This window comes from Wickerhamomyces anomalus (assembly GCF_001661255.1).
Source record: "Wickerhamomyces anomalus NRRL Y-366-8 unplaced genomic scaffold WICANscaffold_3, whole genome shotgun sequence".
Classification (NCBI taxonomy): Eukaryota; Fungi; Ascomycota; class Saccharomycetes; order Phaffomycetales; family Wickerhamomycetaceae; genus Hansenula; species Hansenula anomala.
Window position 1 is genome coordinate 1,846,903 of NW_017567112.1, and position 22,480 is coordinate 1,869,382.

At 33.4% G+C, this 22,480-nt stretch overlaps 10 protein-coding genes and 1 non-coding gene across 11 annotated transcripts; 6 read left to right on the plus strand and 5 right to left on the minus strand.

Annotated features, from left to right (window-relative positions):
• Positions 1-16: 16 nt before the first annotated feature.
• On the minus strand, positions 17-830 carry WICANDRAFT_78953 (DUF92 domain-containing protein; the record flags this gene model as incomplete). The annotated part of the gene is made up of 2 exons (XM_019184812.1): positions 17-37; positions 69-830. The coding sequence occupies 2 exons, from the start codon at positions 828-830 to the stop codon at positions 17-19; spliced, it is 783 nt and encodes a 260-aa protein (XP_019039557.1).
• Positions 831-1,309: 479 nt separating this feature from the next.
• Positions 1,310-1,391, minus strand: WICANDRAFT_t66. Its single transcript has one exon. It is a non-coding gene; the product is annotated as a tRNA-Asp (tRNA).
• Positions 1,392-1,651: 260 nt separating this feature from the next.
• Positions 1,652-4,489, plus strand: APL3 (Apl3p; the record flags this gene model as incomplete). Its single annotated transcript, XM_019181717.1, has 2 exons — positions 1,652-3,617; positions 3,687-4,489. The coding sequence occupies 2 exons, from the start codon at positions 1,652-1,654 to the stop codon at positions 4,487-4,489; spliced, it is 2,769 nt and encodes a 922-aa protein (XP_019039558.1).
• A 67-nt stretch (positions 4,490-4,556) lies between these two features.
• Positions 4,557-5,300, minus strand: WICANDRAFT_30244 (pyridoxal phosphate homeostasis protein; the record flags this gene model as incomplete). The annotated part of the gene is made up of 1 exon (XM_019181706.1): positions 4,557-5,300. The coding sequence occupies one exon, from the start codon at positions 5,298-5,300 to the stop codon at positions 4,557-4,559; it is 744 nt and encodes a 247-aa protein (XP_019039559.1).
• Positions 5,301-6,150: 850 nt separating this feature from the next.
• IST2 (Ist2p) lies at positions 6,151-8,109 on the plus strand (the record flags this gene model as incomplete). Its single annotated transcript, XM_019181708.1, has 1 exon — positions 6,151-8,109. A coding segment is annotated over one exon (1,959 nt), but the record flags the coding sequence as incomplete, so codon positions are not given.
• A 1,752-nt stretch (positions 8,110-9,861) lies between these two features.
• WICANDRAFT_84230 (uncharacterized protein) lies at positions 9,862-12,495 on the plus strand (the record flags this gene model as incomplete). Its single annotated transcript, XM_019185672.1, has 1 exon — positions 9,862-12,495. One exon carries the CDS (start codon positions 9,862-9,864, stop codon positions 12,493-12,495), a length of 2,634 nt encoding a protein of 877 aa, XP_019039561.1.
• A 79-nt stretch (positions 12,496-12,574) lies between these two features.
• POL12 (DNA-directed DNA polymerase alpha subunit POL12) lies at positions 12,575-14,377 on the minus strand (the record flags this gene model as incomplete). The annotated part of the gene is made up of 1 exon (XM_019185674.1): positions 12,575-14,377. One exon carries the CDS (start codon positions 14,375-14,377, stop codon positions 12,575-12,577), a length of 1,803 nt encoding a protein of 600 aa, XP_019039562.1.
• Positions 14,378-15,408: 1,031 nt separating this feature from the next.
• COX8 (cytochrome c oxidase subunit VIII) lies at positions 15,409-15,636 on the minus strand (the record flags this gene model as incomplete). Its single annotated transcript, XM_019181722.1, has 1 exon — positions 15,409-15,636. One exon carries the CDS (start codon positions 15,634-15,636, stop codon positions 15,409-15,411), a length of 228 nt encoding a protein of 75 aa, XP_019039563.1.
• A 233-nt stretch (positions 15,637-15,869) lies between these two features.
• COX9 (cytochrome c oxidase subunit VIIa) lies at positions 15,870-16,043 on the plus strand (the record flags this gene model as incomplete). The annotated part of the gene is made up of 1 exon (XM_019181777.1): positions 15,870-16,043. One exon carries the CDS (start codon positions 15,870-15,872, stop codon positions 16,041-16,043), a length of 174 nt encoding a protein of 57 aa, XP_019039564.1.
• A 476-nt stretch (positions 16,044-16,519) lies between these two features.
• VPS33 (tethering complex ATP-binding subunit VPS33) lies at positions 16,520-18,298 on the plus strand (the record flags this gene model as incomplete). Its single annotated transcript, XM_019184813.1, has 1 exon — positions 16,520-18,298. The coding sequence occupies one exon, from the start codon at positions 16,520-16,522 to the stop codon at positions 18,296-18,298; it is 1,779 nt and encodes a 592-aa protein (XP_019039565.1).
• Positions 18,299-18,460: 162 nt separating this feature from the next.
• Positions 18,461-22,456, plus strand: IKI3 (Elongator subunit IKI3; the record flags this gene model as incomplete). The annotated part of the gene is made up of 1 exon (XM_019181739.1): positions 18,461-22,456. One exon carries the CDS (start codon positions 18,461-18,463, stop codon positions 22,454-22,456), a length of 3,996 nt encoding a protein of 1,331 aa, XP_019039566.1.
• Between the last annotated feature and the right edge of the window lie 24 nt (positions 22,457-22,480).

Below are 22,480 nucleotides of genomic sequence, written 5' to 3' on the forward strand. Positions count from 1 at the left end.
TTGACTTGATTATTACTCAAAATATCAGATCCGGAAACTGTATGTAATTCATTTTTGGTATCGTTAACGTAGGTCTCATTGATTTTTGATCCACCCAAGGATTCCAAGATTAATCCGTCCTTCTTATCAATAACAGAAGCCTGTAAGAAAGCACCGAGCAATGAATCAATCGCTGATCCCAATAATCCAATAAAACTGAAATAAATCCACAATACAAACTTTTGTTCTGTGTAAGTCACCACTGAGACAGCACTTATCAATGAAGCACCTGCAAGACCACTCAAGAGCCCAGCGTTCGAAACACCTCCATTTGTGCCTGGTGGGACAGTTTTGAAGTTTGTTATCAAGAATGGGTCCGTCTTTGAAAGGATACCTAATTCGGAGGACCAAGTGTCAGCAATGACAGCAGCGTATTGAGAAACAACACCAGCCTTCAATATGTTTTGTATTTTTTCATCTTTGGTGAATATCGATATTAAAATAAGAATTGATGCAACAATTGAGTTGGCTAAGACTTGAATATGTGTTCTTTGTGTATGTGAAGTTGTTAAGCTGTTCTTATCTGCTGGAATCTTGGTCTTTTTGGATTTGATCTCATCTTTGAACTTGGTAGCTTTGGAAGAAGTCAGATAGAAAACAACAATTAGCACTAGGAAGAGGTTTGAAGGTGGCAATGAATGTATCACGCCTGTTATGAAAGCAGCAGCAATACCAGTGTTTGTTAATGACTTGTGAGCGTATGATCTGTAGACAATATAAGCCAAAGTCAATACTTTAAAAGCAATTGAGTAGACCGCAGTGGGTGACATCAAGTTCAATGAATAGGACATCTCAAGAAGGTTCTTTAAATTATATGTCGTTGTTTTTGTCGTTGGTGAAGATCTGCTTTTGCAATTTGAACAAGGTTCTTCAAATCGTCGCGCCGGCTTTACTCGCCCTACTGAACAACAACCCACATCAATATCACCAAACTCTAGTTTTTGCTGAAAATACAATTCAATATATAACAGATAACTATGTGACAAATTTTATTCTATAATTAATGTGAATATTTCGTATATATTTACAATTAATGTCGAAAAACTATTAATTAGCATAATTGGTGATCTCAAGATTTAAAATCTAATCTCAAATTTTTAAAGCATCAATTAAAACTTCAAAAATATTATTATTCAAAAAATTCAAAATTTTCCTATAAAATTGGTACCATATGAAAGAGAAAAATTCAGTGATGCTACACATAGGTTTTTAGGTATAGTTTACACCTAAAAAATAGGAAAAATTGCAAAAAAAAGGCAAAAAAAAGGATCTCCGCGACGGGGAATTGAACCCCGGTCTACCATGTACTGTCTGACGACAAACGGTGACTCTAGCCACTAAACTATCACGGATTTTTTTATGTTTTTTAGTTACTGGGTAACTAATGGGTAGAGTACAGCATCACGTGATAGTGGTTAGGACAACATTTTTGTTCAATTGTTTAGAATATCAAGGCGTAAACGGTAGGTATCTTCAAAACAAAATACTGGATACGAAAAGAGCTTAAAGGTGTTGAATCAATTACAAAAGCGTGTCAGTTACGCTGGAAATCTCAATCAATTGACCCACATCTCCAAAGACATCCCAACTCTTCTTCAAAATGGGTGGTAATATGAAAGGTCTTCAACAGTTCATTGCCGACTTAAGAACACTGAATGCTAAAGAGGAACAAGATAAACGTATCAAATCAGAGATAGTCAATATTCAAAAACAATTTAGCTCAGGGTCAAAGCTAACAGGCTATCAAAGAAAGAAATATATCTCAAAATTGATATACATATACCTGACTTCAAGTTGCAACACGTCAAATTTAGATTTCCAGTTTGGACATAACCAAATACTGGAATTATTATCTTCAAAAGTTTTTTCCGAGAAATTTATTGGCTATTTATCAATAAGCTTGCTTATAAGTAGTAATAATAAATCAGAGTCTGAAGCTGATTTTTTAAATTTGATAATAAACTCATTGAAGAATGATTTGAATTCCCATGATATAGAGGCTAATTTGTTAGCATTACAATGCATTGCAACTTTGGGAAATGAGACATGGGCAAACTTTTTAGCTGAAGATGTTTTCCAAATATTAAGATCCCCTACTTCATCACCATTATTGAAGAAAAGATCATCATTGGCTTTGTTGAAATTAGTTAAAGCTAGCCCAGAAGTGTTGGCTAGACACAATCCATGGATTCCAAGAATATTGGCTTTATGTGATGATTCAGATCTTGGTGTTGTTCTATCAGTGTTACCGTTAATCCAATTCATAGCCAAGGAAATTGATTTTGCGCAAGCTCAACAGATAATTCCAACATTGGCTAAAAAACTAAACTTGTTAATTATGGAATCAAATAATGTTCCTGATGATTATTTTTTCGGTGAAATTGCAAACCCATGGTTGATTGTTAGAATATGTGGGCTTTTGGAAACGTTGATACCAGATGTTCAACATTTGAATATCGACTTGAACACTCTAAGAACTTTAAGAGCTTGTGTTTCCAAAACCATTGAATTCACCACCAAAAAGACAAATGATCTTGCAGTTAGAAATGCACATAATTCTGTGTTATTCTCAGTGATTGGGCTAGCTAGTCATTTAGATCCTTCCCCTGAAGCATTGTCTTCATCCATTGATGCTATTACTAAATTGTTGGATTCTAATGAGACAAATACAAGGTATTTAGCATTAAACTCATTGATCGCCTTGTGTTCTCAAGGAGGTGCGCTTTCATTACAAACTTCAAGAAAACATTTACTGAAACTATTCCATTTATTAAGGGATCAAGATGTATCAATATGCAGAAAGAGTTTAGATTTGATTTATACATTAACTGATTCAGAATCCATTGAATTTGTTGTCGATGAATTATTGAAAACTTTGAAGGGTTCTGATCATGTTTTGAAATCAGAGATTGCTATAAAAGTTTCAGTGCTTAGTGAAAAATTTGCTAAAAACCCATTATGGTTTGTTACCACCATGCTTGAATTGATTGATCATGTTGGGTTAACATTGAATGAATCTATTTGGGAAAGAGTTGTTCAAATTGTGGTCAATAATGAAAATTTACACAAGTTCACATGTGCCGAATTGATGAGATATATAATGAAACCAAATTTTGCAGAACCAACGGTTAAAATTGCAGCTTATCTATTAGGAGAATTCGGTTATACAATTAAAGATGAATTCCCAATTCATCAACAGTTTGATATTTTATCCACTATTTATTTTTATGTCTCAAATTCAACTAGGGCAATGCTATTGACTACTTTTTTGAAATTTCAAAAAGTTGAGATTGAAGAGAAACAATTGAAATCAAAATTAATCAAATTTTTGAGAATTGAAATAAATTCAGTTGATTCTGAATTACAACAACGTGCAGTGGAATATTTGGCAATGATTCAAAAATTAAATTCAGAAAAGGGTAAAGTTTTATTCAATATTGTATTTGATGAATCCCCAGTTTTCAATTCTAGACAAAATCCATTACTACTGAGACTTGGTAATAGTACAGAATTAAACAAGAGTGCGTTAGTGAAGAGTACAGATAATTTGACTCAAAAATTAACCACAAAGGCCCCAAGTGATGATTTGATAGAGATGCCCGATGAAGAAGATTCTGAAGATGAAAAACCGGTCACCAACTTCAAAGATCCATTTAAACAAAATTCACCAGTCAAAAAATCAGCTGGAGCTCCATTAACACCTAATTGGGATAAAGGGTTTTATAGAATTTTTGAATTCAATCAAGGTGTTTTCTTTGAAAATTCATTAGTCAAGGTCATTTTAAGAATCAATAAAAACAACAACAAGAAGGATCTTTTATCATTTACATTAACGTTCACCAACAAATCCCCAAGACCCTTAAGTTCATTCATCACCACATTAACCGAATATAAAACAGTGAAACCAAATATAATTGTGAACTTGTTAGAATTACCAGATACAGATATTGACATTGATCATAAAACTAGTTCCATAATTGAAGTTTTGTTGAGATCTCCATTTTCAATGGAAGATATCCCAAATTTAAGAATTCAATTCAATTCAGGCGGTGGGTTTAATAACATCCGTTTAAAATTACCAATCTTTTTGACAAAATACATCACATCAACTGCATTACCATTCCCACAATTTTTACAACATTGGAAGCAAATTGATTCTTTGGGAGAAAGTGGTGAATCCATTAAGCAAATATATTCAGATAGAGCTGGTGATAAACAATGGTTATTAAGATTTGTTGAAAAATTAGGATTTGCTATAGTGGAACAGCAAAGTGAATTATTCATTTTCGGTGCTGGTATTTTACATACAAGTTCTAGTGGTAATTTTGGGACTTTAATGAAATTGAAATTGATTGATCAAGGAACTTTTGAAATTAGAATTAGAGCTACATCTCCAAATCTTGGTGAATTGATTGCAAATTCTATTGTTAGTTATTTTGAACATTCATGAAGGGGCATATATATATATAGATACAGATGTTTTAAATATTTATTTTATGAATTTTGATGTTTTATGCTTAATTTTTCAAAGGTCTTTGGCCAAAGATATCAGTACCTATTCTGACAAATGAAGAGCCTTGGTTAATAGCTTGCTTGAAATCAGAACTCATACCCATAGATAATTGTAAATTGATACTAAATTCTTGATCTAGTTCATCCTTCAATGTGGCCATAGTTTTAAAGTCTTGGTTTTCACCTTCGGAAATTGATTGTTCATAAGAACCTATTGTCATTAAACCTTGCAAATTCAAATTTTTTGCATCTTTTAATAGATATTGAACCACTTCTTTCAAAGTTTCTTTATCACTAACTGATAATCCTGATTTTTGTTCTTCACCAGATGCATTAATTTGTAAAAAGACATTGATAATTTCAGATCCTTCTCTTGTATCATTTAATTTTTTGGCTTTTTTCAATGTATCTATAGTCTCCACAGAGTATAAGTTTGGTATATTTGTTGATAAATCTTTACATTTATTAGTTTGTAACCCACCAATGAAGTGCCATTTGATATCTTTTGGTAACACTTTTGCTTTCCCTATTAGTTCTTGAACATAGTTTTCACCAAAATGGCGAACACCGTGATCATATAGTGCTTTGATATCACTAGCTGGTTTCAGTTTGGAAACGGCCACTAGTTCAACTTTGTGTGAAAGATTTGAAGGCCTTTTAGCTGCATATTCATTAACTTGCTGAAGTGCTTTTTCATAGTTTGAGATCAACTCTTGAGATCTCTCAGCCGTTGGTTCTTCTAAGGACATAATAGTGGTAACTCTTTTGAAAAGCGATGGATTTGTACTAAAGTTTCTTGTAAGTTGTTTAAGCATCAACTGTTTGCTTGATGATGTAGTTTATGACAAGTTTAGATCTTTTTAAGTGCTTCAACAGCTCACAGTTTCGTAGTTCTATTATCTCTTTTTTCCTATCTGGAAAATAATTTTTCTACTAAAATTTTCTCGAACAAAATGAAACCTGGGGCTCACAATAAAGAACAGGGCACAAAAAATGAATTGATGTCTAACTACTAGCTAACTTTCTGATGAATTCTGTAGCTCATCGCATCTTCAAAAGTGTCTCAATAATACGTCTTCGCCTATGTTCTACGGTTTTTGGTGAAGTTCTCGGTGACTGAACAGATGCGTATTGCTTTCGCAAAAAAAGAGCTTATCAATCGAGTTCCGTTACGTATGGATTGTGAGATTTCGTCATAGGAAGAGTGACAGCAATTGAAATAACAATAATTTCACCACTACAACCTTATTCATTTCAAGATCTCTACAAAATTGCGAATCATGAATTTTTCACCAAATTTCACTTATCCCCCAGACCCGCGAGACCCGAACGTAGACCTCAAAATATACGGCCTAGACTATGAGCCATCATAGTTAACACCGAGACTTGTCACAAAAATTCCAAGTCCTAGACCTCACTCCACAGCCAGTTTCCGTCGCTTAAAAAAAATTCGAGCAATCGATTTTGAATTTTGTGAAGCTTGAGGTGAAATTTGGCTTTGATTGAAACTTGTTTATAAAGAGCTCCAACTTTTTCCTTTTCTTTCTTTCTTTCAACTCAATTGATTCCCAAATTAAACAATATTCAACTTAGTCAATCATGCCGGGCAAGATTCTTAGTTCGAATGTTAAACCTTTGGGTGAATTGAACCCTGATTTCGTATTATCTGTCAAATACCTGGTGGATCAAACAGGTGTACCAATTGAAAACTCTGACCAAAAGTTTGCTAAATTGATCAAAACATTGAAAAGTGCTGGGTTTTATAGTCAAGTTAGACCTGGTGAAGATTCAACTTTATTATTATTCATCAAAGTTAGTGACGCTGTGCTTTTGAAAGCATTGAAGTCATTCCATCTAAAAGATTATTTATATGGTGTTAAAAACTCAATTGATGATGATGAACAAATTTTGGAACACTTATCAAGCGCTGAGAAATTACGTGCTGCTTACTCGTTAATTAGTGATCCTGTCTTTGAAGGTGGTGCTGGTATCACCCCAGGAGCTGGTGAATGGGCTTTTGTTGAAAAAATCATTCCATTGTATGATTATGAATTGACCAAGAGATTAATCACCGAATGGAGTAAAAAACCATTGATTGATGAAAATGACATTGCTACTATTAAAGACATTGCAGGTGAAAAAGTTGCATTGTATTTTGGATTCTTGAGATTCTATACCGTTTGGTTAGTTGTTCCTTCTGTTTTAGGTTTTGTTTCCTACTTGTTCTTTAGCAGATATTCAATTGTTTTCACTATTTTGAACTTGTTGTGGGCAATTGTCATGACCAATGCTTGGAAAAAGAAGGAAAATGTTTATGCTATTACTTGGAATACAAAAGATTCTTCTTTTATTGAAACTAAAAGAGGTGAATTTGTTGGTGAAACTGAAGAAATTGACACTGTTACTGGTATTAAGTCTCCAGCTTTCCCAAGTTGGAAGAGAACTTTGAGAGAATTGGCTTTTATTCCAGTCGCTATTGGTGCTGCTCTAGTTTTGGTTTCTTATCAATTTGGTTGTTTTTTCATTGAAATCTTTTTGAATGAAATTTATGATGGTCCTGGTAAACAATTCTTAAGTTTAGTTCCAACTGTCTTGATTGTTGGTTTTATTCCAATCTTGACTGCAGGTTACACCATTTTTGCTAACAAATTCTTGGCTTGGGAAAATCATGATACAAATACAAGTTATGAACGTTCATCTGTTCAAAAACAATTTATTTTGAACTTTTTAGCCTCTTATATGCCATTATTCATTACCAGTTTTGTTTATTTACCATTTGGTCATTTGGTTAACCCATACTTGTCATTTATCCAAACCCAAACCAGTAAATACAACATCTCAATCCAACAAAATAGATTTCAAATCAATAAGGATAGATTGAATCAACAATTTGCTTACTTTGCCGTTACTGCTCAAGTTGTTGGATTTTTCCTTGAAAATATTGTTCCAGTTGTTATCCGTAAAGTTACTGAACATTTCAGAAGTTCAAAGGAAAACAACTCTGCTGTTGCATTAACTGATTTACCTGAAGAGGCTCAATTCTTGTCTGAAGTTCGTAAACAAGTTGCATTACCACCATTCAATGTTAATGATGAATACAGAGAAATGGTTGTTCAATTTGGTTATTTGGCTATTTTTGGTCCAGTTTGGTCATTAGCTCCAATTGTTTCATTAGTTAACAACTGGATTGAATTTAGAGGTGATGCTTATAAATTGTTTAACGAAACTCAAAGACCAATTCCAGTCAAAGCTGATACAATTGCTCCATGGAACACCAACTTGAGATTTTTGACTTGGTTGGCTACTTTAGTTGCTCCAGCTATTACTGCATTGTTTAGACAATCTGACATTTTGGAAGAAAGTGAAGGAAGTTACTTGAAGAGTCCAGTTAGAATTCCAGCATGGACATTATTTGCTGTTATTTTATTTACTGAACATTTCTCAATTGCATTGAACTTTATTGTCGAAGCCGTTTACAACAAGATTGGTACCAAGACTGAAAGAAACTTCAAGAGTAATGTTTATAAAACTCGTCGTCAATATATTGATGGTTATCTCCAACAAACTCAATCAACTGGTGAATTGGAAAAAAGAAGTGTTTCTATTGACCCAACTGAACAACATTGGGAAAATTTCAGTGATGAAGAGGTTGTTAAACATGCTGGTATCATCCCAAGACAAGTTTTAGATGCTGTTGCCTTGAAGAAGGAAAAAGAAGAAGCTGAAAAGAAGGAAGCTGCTATTTTGGCTGAAAAGAAAAAGGCTGAAGCTGCTCAAGAAAAAGCTCATCAACAAGAAATTTCAAAAGCTAATGCTCAAGCCTCAAATAGTTCTTACCAAGCTTACTCTGAAAACGGAAACTCTAACTTACAATCTCGTTCCACTGCTGGTTCCAAAGCTATTCCAGAAACTGCTGCTAGTGCAATTAGTGGTGCCGGTTATGCTGCAGGTACCGTTGTTGGTGCTGTTGGTGCTTTGACTGGTTCTAATGGTGCTCAACATGATGCTACTGCTGAAACTCAATCCCGTTCTACTGCTCCATCTCAAACTGGTCAAGGTCAAGGTGTCGCTGCTAATGCCATTAGTGGTACAGGTTTTGCCGCAGGTGCCGTTGTTGGTGCTGTTACAGGTGCCACCGCTGCTTTAACTGGTGGTAAAGATGCCAATAATGCCCAATCTCGTTCTACTGCTCCTCAAACTTCTCAAGGTTATACTGCTGAATACAATACTCCAGGTACAAGTAAAGTCCCAGCTGATGTTCAACAAAAGAAGGTTGTTCCAGATGCTGCTACCAAACAATTTGCTTCTGACCCTCACACTTCTTCAACAGGACCTGCTGCTGGTGTTGGTGCTGCCGGTATTGCTGCTGAATCTCAAAAACCTTCAAATGAGTATGCTTCCTCTGAAACTTCTTCATCTCGTTCAAAATCATCAAGTGGAAAGAAGGGTGGATTCTTTTCTAAATTAACAAAGAAAGATGCCACCACTATTGGTAATGGTGCTAAGAATGATGCAACTAAATTTTCTAGTCAAGGTCAAGGTATTGTTTCTGATGTTAAAAAGGGTGATTACTCTAGCTCAAAGAAATTAGCTACTGATGCAAGTCAAAACCCTGATCAATACATTGGTAATACTAGAGATGCATTCAAACAAAGCAATGCTGGTAACTCTAACCCTTCATCTCAAGGTGATAAATCTGGCTCTTCTGGATATGGTTCAGCTGCTACTGGTGGTGCTGTTGGCGCTGGTGTTGCAGGTGCAGGTATTGCAGGTCATAGATCACACGGTGATGCTTCATCTCATCCAAATTCATCTGGTACTGCTACATCATCATCTGGTTACAATGATCCTTCCAAAACTTCTTCTCGTCAACCTCAAGTTTCTGGTGGTTCCTCAACTGGTTATGATGAGACTTCATCTCGTGGTGAAGTTGAACCACAATCTTCTTCTGTCAATCCTTATAATGCTGTTCCTAAAGATAGCCAATCCTCTCATGGTAAGGGAGCTACAGCTGCTGGTTTAGGAGCCGGCGCTGCAGGTGCTGGTGTTGCAAGCTCACATGGTTCTAATGATGCCTCCTCTGGTGTTTCTCCACAAAAGGAGGAAAAGAAGGGTGGTATTTTCTCTAGATTTTCCAAGAAAGATGCAACTACTATTGGTAAAGCTGCTAAATCTGATGCAACCAAATTTTCTGGACAAGCTAAAGATATTGCTTCTGATGTTAAAAAGGGTGATTACTCTAGTGCTAAAAAATTGGCTGCTGATGCAAAGGAAAACCCAGACAAGTATGTTGGAAATACTAGAGAGGCAATGAAGGAAACAAAATCTGGTGAAACTTCAGGTGCTACTGCTAATCAAGGTGCAAATTCAGGTTATGGTTCTTCTTCATCTAACGCTAATACTTCCAATGTTGGATCTTCTTCTGGTTATGATACTGGTACTGGTGCCGCAGCTGGAGCTGGTATTGCTGGAGCTGGTATTGCAGGTCATCATGCTTCTAAATCTGGTGATGCTACTGCTACTTCAGGTTCTTCATCTCATCCAAACTCATCTGGTAATACTACTGGATATAATGATCCTTCCACAACTTCTTCTCGTCAACCTCAAGTTTCTGCTGGTTCATCATCTGGTTATAAAGATCAAACTTCATCAAGAGGTGCTACTCAACCTGATTATGAAACTTCCTCATCTTCCGCTGCTCCTGTTTCTAGAGAAACTCAACCATCAAGTTCTTCATCTCATGGTTATGGTAAAGAAGCTACAGGTGCTGCTGCTGGATTAGGGGCAGGAGGTGTTGCAGGTGGTGGTGTTGCTTCCAATTCTAGTGGATCTACTGAACAATCTGGTACAAGTGAAAATAGAAAGAGTGGATTATTTTCAAGATTTTCTAAAAAAGATGCTTCATCAGTTGCTAAAGGTGCAAAGGAAGATGCTAGTAAATTTTCTGGTCAAGCTCAAGGTATTGCCTCTGATGTTAAAAAAGGTGATTATTCAAGTGCAAAGAAATTTGCTGCTGATGCTAAAGAGAACCCAGATAAATATGTTGGTAACACTAGATCCGCTTTCAATGAATCAAAATCTGGATCTTCAGCTGCTGGTACAAAAGATACAACCAATGCTGCAAGTCAAGTTCCTAGTGATTCTGGTCATACTTCTGGTCATGGTGTTGGTAAAGGAGCTGCTGTTGGTGCTGGTGCCGCAGGTGCAGGTGCTTATGCAGCTAGTAATTCTCATTCAGGTTCAACTCAACAACATCAATCATCTGGTAAATCAACTGGTGCATCAGGTTCAGGTTCAAGTTCAACTGGTGCAGCTGGTGCTACTCTTCCTCCACAATTGGCTTCTGATGGTTCAAATGGTTATCAATCTAAATCTACTAGTGGTGCTCATACCTCTTCTGGACATGAATCATCAACAGGTTATACAGGATCTAAACATGATGTTTTTGGTAATCAACCACCACAAGCTTTGAAGAATTCTGATGCTAAAGGTTATACATCTGCTCAACAAGCTGAACAAGAACCAAGTTCTGGTGGTCAATCTACTGGTGGTCAATCTACTAGTGGTCATGCTGGTACAGGTGCTGCTGCTGGTGCTGCCATTGGTGGAGCAGGTGTTGCAGCTCATTCTCAAGGGAAATCAAATGAAGCTCCATCATCCACCAAGAATGAACAAGGTATTCCACAAAATTTGTCAAATCCATTTACTGATGGTTCAGCTCCACAACAGCAACCAAATAATCCAAATGCTGATGATGTTTCAGGAGGTGAACAAAAGACATTAGATCCAAAATCTGCAGATCAAGTTAAAACAAGTTCAGGACCAGATCATCAAGCTCCAAAATCTTCAACTTCAAAACCATCAAAAGTTGCAGCTACTGAAGATTCTCATCCAACTTCGCTAGGTGTTGATAATCAAGATAAATCAAGTGGTAGTGGATATGGATTTGGTGGTATCGCAGCAGGATTAGCTGGTGCAGCTGGTGCTACAGGATTAGCTAGTAAAATTGGAGGAGGTGGTTCTAACCAAGAAACTAAAGAAGGTTCTATCCCAAGCGGTGGACAAAAAGTTAGTTCTAATTTATCAAAAGATGCAGCTGGTGAAGGATATTTAGAAACTGCAAAGGGATATGCTGAGAATGCTGGATCAACATTTAATGATTATGTTCAAGTTGCAGCTGATAAAGCTGATGAATATGCCAAAGGTAGTGATAATAAATATATTGGTCAAGGGAATGAATATGTTCAACAATTGGCTGAAAAATCTGATGAATATGCTAAACAACATGGTGAATCTAGTAAAAACAAGAGTGTTAGTGATTCAAAGAGTTCAGCAGGTGCAGCTGCCACTAAACCAAGTTCTGGTGGTAAACAAAGTGGTCAAGAGCTGAGTAATAAATCAAGTAAAGTTGGTGGTGCTGGTGCTAGTTCAGGTGCTGCTGGTGCTACAGGTGCTACAGGTGCTGCTACATCAGGTTCTACTTCAGGTGCTGCTGGCTCCACATCAGGTACTAGTGCCTCTGGTTCCTCAGCTGCTGCACAATTTGCCAACAAGAAATCTGGACAAGATGAACAAGAACAATCTGAATCCTTACCAAAGCATTTCCAACATGAAAATAAGAATCCATTTAGTGGTAAAACAGGACCAGTTCCAGGTACAGAGGATCAAGTTATTCCACATACTCAAACTTCGGATATCCCTAAAGCTGAACAAGGATATGGAGCTACACATGCTGCACATGGTCATACAGCATCTGCTCAACCTACAAAAGCTAGTGATTCATTACAACCTCCAAGGGCTAATGCTGGGTATGATACTGATTCCAATTCAAGTACTTCATCACCAAAGAAGCGTGGGTTATTATCAAAGATTAAACAAAAAGTTAAAGGTGAGAGTAGTGCACCAAGTTCTACACAGGGGACACCAAAGAAGACAAGTACTTAAGACAATCGTTATGTAACTTATGAAAGTGTATAAATATATTTTGATTTCGATTTTGTTTATTAATAACAGTAGAGGATGTCTATGTCTTTATTATATCAACTCTTGCCCTTTTCCAAATATCATGAAGGTATAAATCATTTTCAATCTTGGTTAAACTTGATAAATCTGGTTTCTTTATAGATAATTGAACAAAAGTTCCTAGAGAATTTTGCTTCATAAAATTTCCAGGATTAATAACCAATACATTTTTAACCACTCTTGCGAAAAATCTTAAATCTGATGGGATTATTAAAATATCTGGAATAACATCACCAAATTCAGTTAGACCTAAATATGGAACATCTAATTCACTTGTTGGTGAATATTCATCCTCGTCATCAACTCTTTTCACTTTTGTGGAACCTGGGAATGATGGATAAAATCTTCTTTGTTCAATGATATGATTTGAAATTCTATCAAATCTATTAATATTGTTTGGTTCACCTTTATTTATATCTTTTAAATCTTTAAAAATATCATTATTTGAAACCCCGATTAATGTTTCATTAATTTGGAAAATTGATGGATTAGGGAAAGGTTTGAAATTCTTGGTTAATTGATAAAATTTCCTATCAATTGAATCTTGTGGATATGCCGAATGTTTTGAAATTGAATCTTTTAAACTTGGTATTAAAATAATTTGAATCTTGTTATTAATTTTTTTCAAAATTGGTGAAATGATTAATTTGAAAACATCATCAAGAGATTTTGGTTGGGATTTCTGATTAGGGAAATTTAAATCACCTTTAATTATTGCAGGATGAGTTATATCAATAAAAGGACCAAACATTATAACAACATGTGGGTTGATTTCATTATTTAATTTCTCCACTAATGATTCCAATTGATCAAATTTTAAATCATTTGAATTTGTATAAGGACCCGAAGTTATAACAATTTTACAATCCTCTGAATTGGCCAATTCTTGAGCTGATGAAACCGGGGCACCTAATAAAGGTGGTGTCAAGATTTCATCAACTTTAAAATATTCACCACTTGCGTTTTTACCCTTTAATGCCACGATTTGACCAGGGAAAAATGAATAATTTGTTAAATTTGATAAATCTAATGGAACCCTTTTCCCAATCCCAATCATTCTTGAAGGTTCCAAACTTAAAGAGTGAGCATTTATTAATTCTATTGTTGGGTTTTCAGGGACAATTCTCCCCACGGCAATAGTTTCAGATTGGGAAATTATTGAAGGATTTGTGAAGACAGATGATGATAAATTATAATGAGATTGGATAATCTTGGTGAATGAATCGATTTGATCATCAAGGACATCAGCAGTTTCCAAGATTTTAGTTCTCATTGTACGGAATTGATATTTTTTATAATCAAAATTTGCAATTAGTTTAACATGGTTTTCTGAATCTTGAAGGCCTGATGAGATTTGTAAATTTGAATTTAAAGATTCAATGATTTTACCAGATTCCTGGGTTTTCAAAGGTGTTGGAGTGTTGATTGGTTCTATTGAATCATGAGCAGGTGTTTTGATGATTGGGGAGACTAATTTTCTTTTCTTAATACTTGGAGTTGTTGGTAAGAAATCAAATGAGTTATTAGCTAAATTGATTTTCCTATTTGATTTGATTGAACTGGGGACTGATTGGTTTTTCTTGACAAGATTTGATTGGATATATTTTTGTAAATTTTGTAGATTTTCTAAAGTGTAGTTTAAATCAATTCCATCATTTTTGGTAACTATGAATGATTCCCAATTTATATATAAATCCTCCACTGAAAAAGTGAAAATGTTGATGATTTCCTGACAGGATCTGATGAGTTCTGGGGAGTCTATAGAGGGTCCAAAGCGAGCGATGAGTTCCTCTTTGAGTGGCATTTTGATACTGATTTAATGTGATTTAATTTAATGGTTATTGAATTTGAAATTACGCGTTTTTGGATTGAAATTTTAACGTGTTTGTCAGGGCTTCGAACCGTGGGATTTAATACAAAATAGTAATAAGAAGAATGGGGATTATAGAGGAAAATGGCGATAAATGATGATTAAATTGGAAATAGATATAGACTATTAACTAGGTAATTATATAAATAAATCATTAATTATTTCATTTAAAAGTATTTCATTTATTCTTCATTTCTTCACTCAATTTCATTTGGTTTTGACACTTTTAAGGAGCAAAAAAACAAGAAAATTGGTGAAGAATAAGAGAAATTAAATAAGATCATTTAACCAGATTAAATTGAATCAAATTGAATTAAATCAAATTAATTAAGTTACATCTATTGAATCAATTTATTATCATTATGGTACGTCCCATTAATCACCTTCCATTCATTTCTCTAACATCTAAACTCAGAGTGGTGGTCATTATCCTTATCCAAAAGTGAGTATTATTATAACTTATATTGAATTAATTCTAACAGATTTATAGCATATCTGGACACCAACTGGTTAGTATTTAAAAGCTTTATTCCTTTTCCATTATATTAACTGATAAATAGGTGGCTGGTGGCACACACCAAAGAATTATAAATCCAATACTTTAAAGATTGGGAGTGTTGCAATTTTAATTAGTTTTGGTATATTCAAATGGGCCCATGATAGGGAATATGATCCAAGGTTTGAAGTTGGGGAGGATACGATGAAGAGATGGAATAATGCAGCTGCTAAGAGTTTGAAGTGAATCAGTGATTCATCTATTTATCCATTGGTTCATTGATCATTATTATTTATTTATTTATTTATTTATTCATTTATTTATTGATTGATTAATTCATCCATCTATTTATTATCTTATTATCTTATTATCTACATTTCTATACTTATAATGTCATGTATTACCCATAAATGATTCAATAATTTACTTTAATAATTTAATATAACTTGAATTACCTTCATCACCTGAATCACCAAGCACCAGATCTTTTCAATTGAACACCACAGGCAACGAATGGGATAGCAAAGCCTAAACCGAAAAAGGCGAAGTGTAAAACAGCAAATGGGATTCTTCTGTTGTGGACTTTGAAAGGTAAATTTGAGTAGACCCCTTCTTCGAAATGGGCACCGGCTGCTCTGGTGGTGGAGAATGCTCTCTTGGAGGCTTGTCTAGCTTGGGCTCTGACTAGGGATAGCATTATGAATATGGATTGGAATAATTTAATTTAATAGTTAATTAATGTTAATGTTAATGTTCTTTAATTTTATCAAATGATTTTTTCATCAAAAAATGGAGTGTTACCCTGATTTGCTATTCCTATTAAAAATGCGCTGATTGGAAGAAATTTGAAAGTGAAAAATGATGAAAACATTAAAAACATTAACAATTAAATTAACAACTGTTAACTAAATTAAATTAATTAAATAAATCATGATCAAACCAATCACAGGAACACTCAAGAGAAAAGTCGCTATTGACGTTGGTATCGGGTTCACTTTGGGTCTAGGCTTTGCCAGTTATTGGTGGTGGGGGTTCCACAAGGGCAAAGTTGAAAAGAGAGAAGCTTATTATGCTAAACTAGCTGCTCAAAAGCAACAGGAGTAATCAATTAAAATGACTTATATCAATTAAAACAAGCTATACTATCAAAAAATAAGTGGTGAAATTATATTCCTTATATCATATTTATACAATCATCAATGGATGTCTTTATGTTAATATAATAGTGGTGATATTATGCTATGGATTATTATAATATGAATTATTATAATGATAATAATAATCATCATAATCATCACCAGATTAGTAGTTACTCGAGTTGTCATTACAAGACATAATTGAATAGAAAGATAAAAAGAATAAGAATAATTCATTAATATAAAGATGATTAATTACAATAAAGAGAATTAAAATAGATACAATCAATTAATCAATAACTATCTAATTAACTATTAACCAATCATCACCTTCTATTCTATTCTATTCTATTATTTCTTTCTATTAATTATTCAATTCATCATTATTCCAATCGCGAAACCACTTTTAACAAACTCCATAAACCAAATAAAACCAATGAAACCATGTCTGAACCTCTAAACTCACTATTAAAATCACTAAACACCCATCCAAAATCACTAGTCATTGAAAAATCATTATCCACCGCCATCAACTTCATAACACCCTTCTCCAAATTAAAAGAATTGGCAAATATTCAAAATGTTTATTGGTTTAACGATCCATTAACTGTATCATCATCAAATTCAACAACTTTTCTAATAAAATCAAACTTATCAAATATCCCAATCCTTTCACAAAGAATCCATGAATTAATCAGCAATGACCCTACTCACAAAATAAATGTCATCACCACTCTAGATTATTTTAAATCTTTTAAACATGAATTAAATAAAATTGGCATATATGGTGAATTACAATCATTAACATCCTGGAATTTATACATTCATGATCCAACTTCAAACTCTATACAATTATACATTTCAGAATTGAATTCATTATACTTATACAAGACTCCTAATATCCCTTATAAATTAGCAAATTGGCTAAATGAATATTTAATCATAAATCCAAATTTACAAATTACTCATATCTTGTCAAAAGGTTTAAATTCATCAAAATTTACGTCAATTTTTAAAAACCTAAGAAATGATTATAAAAATTCATTATCCCCACTAGAGAAAAAGTTAGAATCAAGGATTGAAAAAGGGTTGTACGGTTCAAGTTCAAATAATAGTGGTAAACAAACTGATTTAATCGTATTGGAAAGAAACCTAGATTTCTTATCAGTCTTACTAAACCAATTGAGTTATTCAGGTTTGATTGATGAAGTTTATGATATTGATATAAATACAATAAAATTAGATTCAACTACTTATCTAGATTCTGAAAATGATTCAATTTACAATTCTCTCAAATTTATGAATTTTGGTATTGCTTGTGATTATTTAAACAATGAGGCTAAGTCATTACAATTACAATATGATGAATTAAACAATCTAAATGATTTATCTCATATTAAAAACTTTGTGGATAAATTAAATGAATTGGAATTATTGAAAAAACAAGTTTCAAATCATACAAAGATAAGTGAAGAAATCCTCAACAAATTACAAACAAGTGATGAATCTTCAAATTACAACACCTTGTTGGAATTTCAACAAGATATCCTATTTGCAAACTTATCTTATTCAAACATCATATCCAAAATTATTGAATTGATTAATTACCAGGAATACCAACTTTATGATATCCTAAGATTAATCTCAATAACTAGTATTGTCAATAACGGTCTAAGAGAACGTGACTACATCACATTAAACAATGAAATCTTGGAATCCTTTGGATTTAAATATTTCCAATTATTACAAAATTTAATCAAGATTGGGTTAATTACAATAAGAGGAGACCCCTCCATCATTAAAAACTTCAACAACCTAAACTCAAAATTGAAATTAACTTCTGACATTGATGACGATCCAAATAACCCATCAGAGCCAAGTTTTGCCTATAGAGGTTATATCCCACTAATTTCAAGAATTTTACAAAACTCTATCCATCCAAACAAAAGATCATCATGGTCCCACCTAGACCTAAACTCATTATTATTGGGGAAGACCATAGATGAAGAATTAACACAGGATAATATTGGATTAGGTGGGTTATTACAAAAAAATGATTCAATGGTTATTATTGTAATGATTGGTGGCCTAACTTATTCTGAATTGGCAACTATAAAATTCGTGGAAAGGCAGTTTAAAGAAAAATATGGGATAAACAAGAAGTTCATGGTGTTGACTGATTCTTTTATAAATGCTAAAGATTTATTTGATAGTAATTTATAAATAAAATGAAGTTATATTAGTTTATGTTTATGTATGGCGTGTCCCCAACCGATGAGCTTTTTGGGAGGGTAAATTTATAGATTTTTTTTTACCATCAAAAAAATATAAACCATTAAATTAACAAATTAAAGATCAAAGAATTAATTGAAGTAAGGCTCAATAATGCGTAACCTTGTGTCTTTAAACAGAGGCCGTATCACTCCAACATCCACCACTGCACCGGACTTGCCCGTGCAAAATGCATGTTTTGACCCGGTTAATGATTCAATTACAGTGGTACTAGGTCCAAATAAAGAATTTGGTAATGTTTTAGAAGTTCAACAATTTCAAAGAAATGGTCAAGTGCAAATCCTAGCTTCATTCCCATGTTCCGAGGGGGAATTGATCTCATTTGTGCATTTTGCTGATTCAAATCAATTGGTGTTCATAATATCAAATGGTGATATCATAACTGCAACTTATGATGGATTTAATGAAATTATTGATCCAGATCAAACCATTGTGGAGATTGTTGGGTCTATTGATTCGGGGTTACAAGCTGCCTCATGGTCTTCTGATGAGGAAACTTTGGTCCTTGTGACAAATTCTCACACTGTTATTTTGTTGAGTAGATTATTTGAACCAATTGCTGAATCAACTTTACAAGAATCTGATTCAAATTTATCAAATCATGTTGATGTTGGGTGGGGTTCCAAGGAGACTCAATTTAAAGGTAAGGGTGCTAAAGCCCTTGAGCGAGATTTGATTCAAAAATTGGATTTGGAAAGAGATGAGTTTAAAAAAGATCCAACAATGCCATTATATGTTGATAAAGGTGAATTGTCTCAATTTGATTCAAATTTAGCCGAGATCTCATGGAGATTTGATTGTGAATTCTTTGCAATCTCAACAATTGACAAGATTAATAATGTTGATAGAAGAATGATTAGAATTTTCACAAGAGATGGTGTATTACAAAATGTTTCTGAACCTGTTGATGGGCTGGAAAATCATTTATCTTGGGGGAATTTAATCTCTTCAATTCAAAGAAGGGAAGAATCTTTAGATTTAGTATTTTTCGAAAGAAATGGGTTGAGACATGGTGATTTTGATACAAGATTACAACTAAATTCTAAAATTGATAAAATCTTGTGGAATTCAACAAATGAAATCCTAGCTATATTATCAAATAATAAAATTTTCATATGGGTAACTAAAAATTATCATTGGTATTTGAAACAAGAAATTGATTCAATTGAAAATTTAAATTTCATTAAATGGCACCCGGAAAAACCTCAAACTTTGTTAGTTGGTACTGATTCCAAAATTGAAATTATTGATTTTGCCTATAAAACCACCATCGGTCCTTCAATAGTCCCATTAGATATCGGTATGAATATAGTGATTGATGGTATGACTGTTAATATCACTCCATTATCAATAGCAAATGTCCCACCTCCAATTTCTTATCGTGATTTTGATGTTGATGATAATGTATTGGATGTTGCAGTTAGTCGATCAAATGAACTTTTTGCAACTCTAACAAACAATAAAATTTACATTGCAAATCTTGATCTAGAGGCAATGCAAAATGGCCGTCATCCTGAAATTATCTCCACATTGTCAAAATTGGAATTTGCAACGTCTGATGAATTCCCAAGACAAATAGTAATGGCAAATGATGACCTTGTTGGTGTGTTACTAGATGGTGATAGTGGGATTTCAAGAATTATTCTAATTGATGTCTCAAATCCAAATGATCCATTTGTTAAATCAAGTATTGATAGTTCTTTGAAAATCGTTTTAATTAAAGCTCAAGCTGATTGGAATAATATAAGTTATGAAACTGTCGATGGTGGTGTTCATAAAATTATCAAAACTTACAATTCTGAATTACAAGATGATGATTTTTCAAGTGTTGAAATTACTAAATTCCCTCAATTATGTTATGATTATGAATTAACCACTATTAAACAAAATGATTCTGATGAATATGAATTTGAAAATAATTGGCAAGATGAACAGGAAAAAAATTCTTCAGTTGCATTTGGTATCTCGTCAAATGGTAAATTGTTTGCTAATGATGTTCAATTAGCTGGTGCAGTTACCTCTTTGAAAATCACTGAAGGTCACTTAATAATAACAACTGCTCAACATACCCTAAGATTTATCCATTTAAATACAACAAATTTCAAGCCTTTAATTGAATCAACAGATGCTACAAGTGATGAAAGAGTGCGTCAAATTGAAAGAGGTTCATTGTTGGCTAATGTTATTCCATCAAAATCTGCAGTGGTTTTGCAAGCTCCAAGAGGTAATTTGGAAACAATAAATCCAAGAATAATGATTTTACAAGGTGTTCGTAAAGATATTAAAGCCAAAAATTATAAAAATGCATTTATAACTTGTCGTACTCATAGAATTGATCTAGATATTTTACATGATTATGATCCTGATGCGTTTTTCCAAAATGTTGAATTGTTTATCAATCAAATTGAAAGAGTTGACTATTTGGATTTATTTGTTTCTTGTTTAAAAGAGGAGGATGTTGCAGCTACAAAATATAGAGAAACTTATTCAGATGAGGAGCTAGATGAACAAGTTATTGCAAATCAACAAAATCAAAACCAACAACAACAATACTTTCCAAAGAAAAAATGGATTGATCCAAAAGATTCAAAAATTAATAAAATTTGTGAAGCAATCTTGAAAGTGCTGTTAACTCCAACTCATAAAGATAAATATTTACAAACAATCATTACTGCCTTTGCTTGTGAAAAACCAGCCAATTTAACAGATGCATTATCATTAATTAGTAATTTTGAAAATAAAGAAGATGCTGAAAAAGCCACAATTCATTTATGCTTCTTACAAGATGTTAATGTGTTGTACAACACTGCATTAGGTCTTTATGATATCAAATTAACTTTAGCAATTGCTCAACATTCCCAAAAAGATCCAAAAGAATACTTGCCTTTCCTACAAAATTTACATTCTCAAACAGAATTACGTCGTAAATTTTTAATTGATACCCATTTGAAAAAATTTGAAAAAGCTATTCAACATCTTGCAGAGATTATTCAAAATGATGATCAAATCACTGAAGAATTTCAAAATTATGTTGTTGATCATGAATTATACAAGGTTGCATTGGGTATTTACAGATATGAACATGAAAAGCAAAATGCTATTTTGGATTTATATGCTAAAAATTTATATTCAAAACAAGAATATATTGAAGCTGGTATCACATATGAATTATTGGGTAAATTAGATGATGCTCTAGAAGCTTACATCTTGGGACAAAAATGGAGAGAAGCTTTAGCAATTACTGAAAGAGAGGAATTTAAAAGTCAAATGGAGGAAACTGCAGAAAGATTAGTTACAAGTTTAACTGAAAATCATAAATATTCCGATGCTGCCACTATTGAATTCAAATTCTTAAACCATATTGAAGAAGCTGTTAGATTATATTGTAAAGAATATTTTTATGAAGAAGCTATTTTGTTAGCTCAAAAGGAGAAGAGATCAGAATTGATTGAAGATATTGTTGATGTTTCACTAGGTGATGGGTTTGGTACAATTGCTGAATTGATTGCAGATTGTAAAGGTCAATTAACTTCACAATTGAAACGTTTAAGAGAATTGAGAACCAAGAAAGCTGAGGATCCATATGCATTTTTCGGTCAAATTGAAGACTCCGATGCAGCTGATAATGTTTCTGTTGCTCCTTCTGAAACTTCAACAAAAGAATCATTCTTTACAAGATATACCGGTAAGACTGGTGGTACTGCCAAAACAGGAGCTTCAAGAAGAACTGCAAAGAATAAAAGAAGAGAAGAACGTAAACGTGCTCGTGGTAAGAAAGGTACTATTTATGAGGAAGAGTATTTGGTACAATCTATTGGTAGATTAATTGAAAGATTGGATCAAACAAAACCTGAAGCTATTAGATTGATTGAAGGTTTATTGAGAAGGGGTAAAAGAGAACAAGCTTATCAAGTTCAAAAAAACTTTGTTGAATTAATTGAAGATTTAAGAGCAAACATTGTTGAAATCTATAACATTAGTGAAAAAGATCGTGAAAGAATTGATGAAAATGGTGAAGTTTATTATATTCCTGAAATACCTGTTCCTACGATAACGGACTTCCCAAAAAAGGCAACATTGGACTTTTAATATACCTGAATTGTGATTAACTTT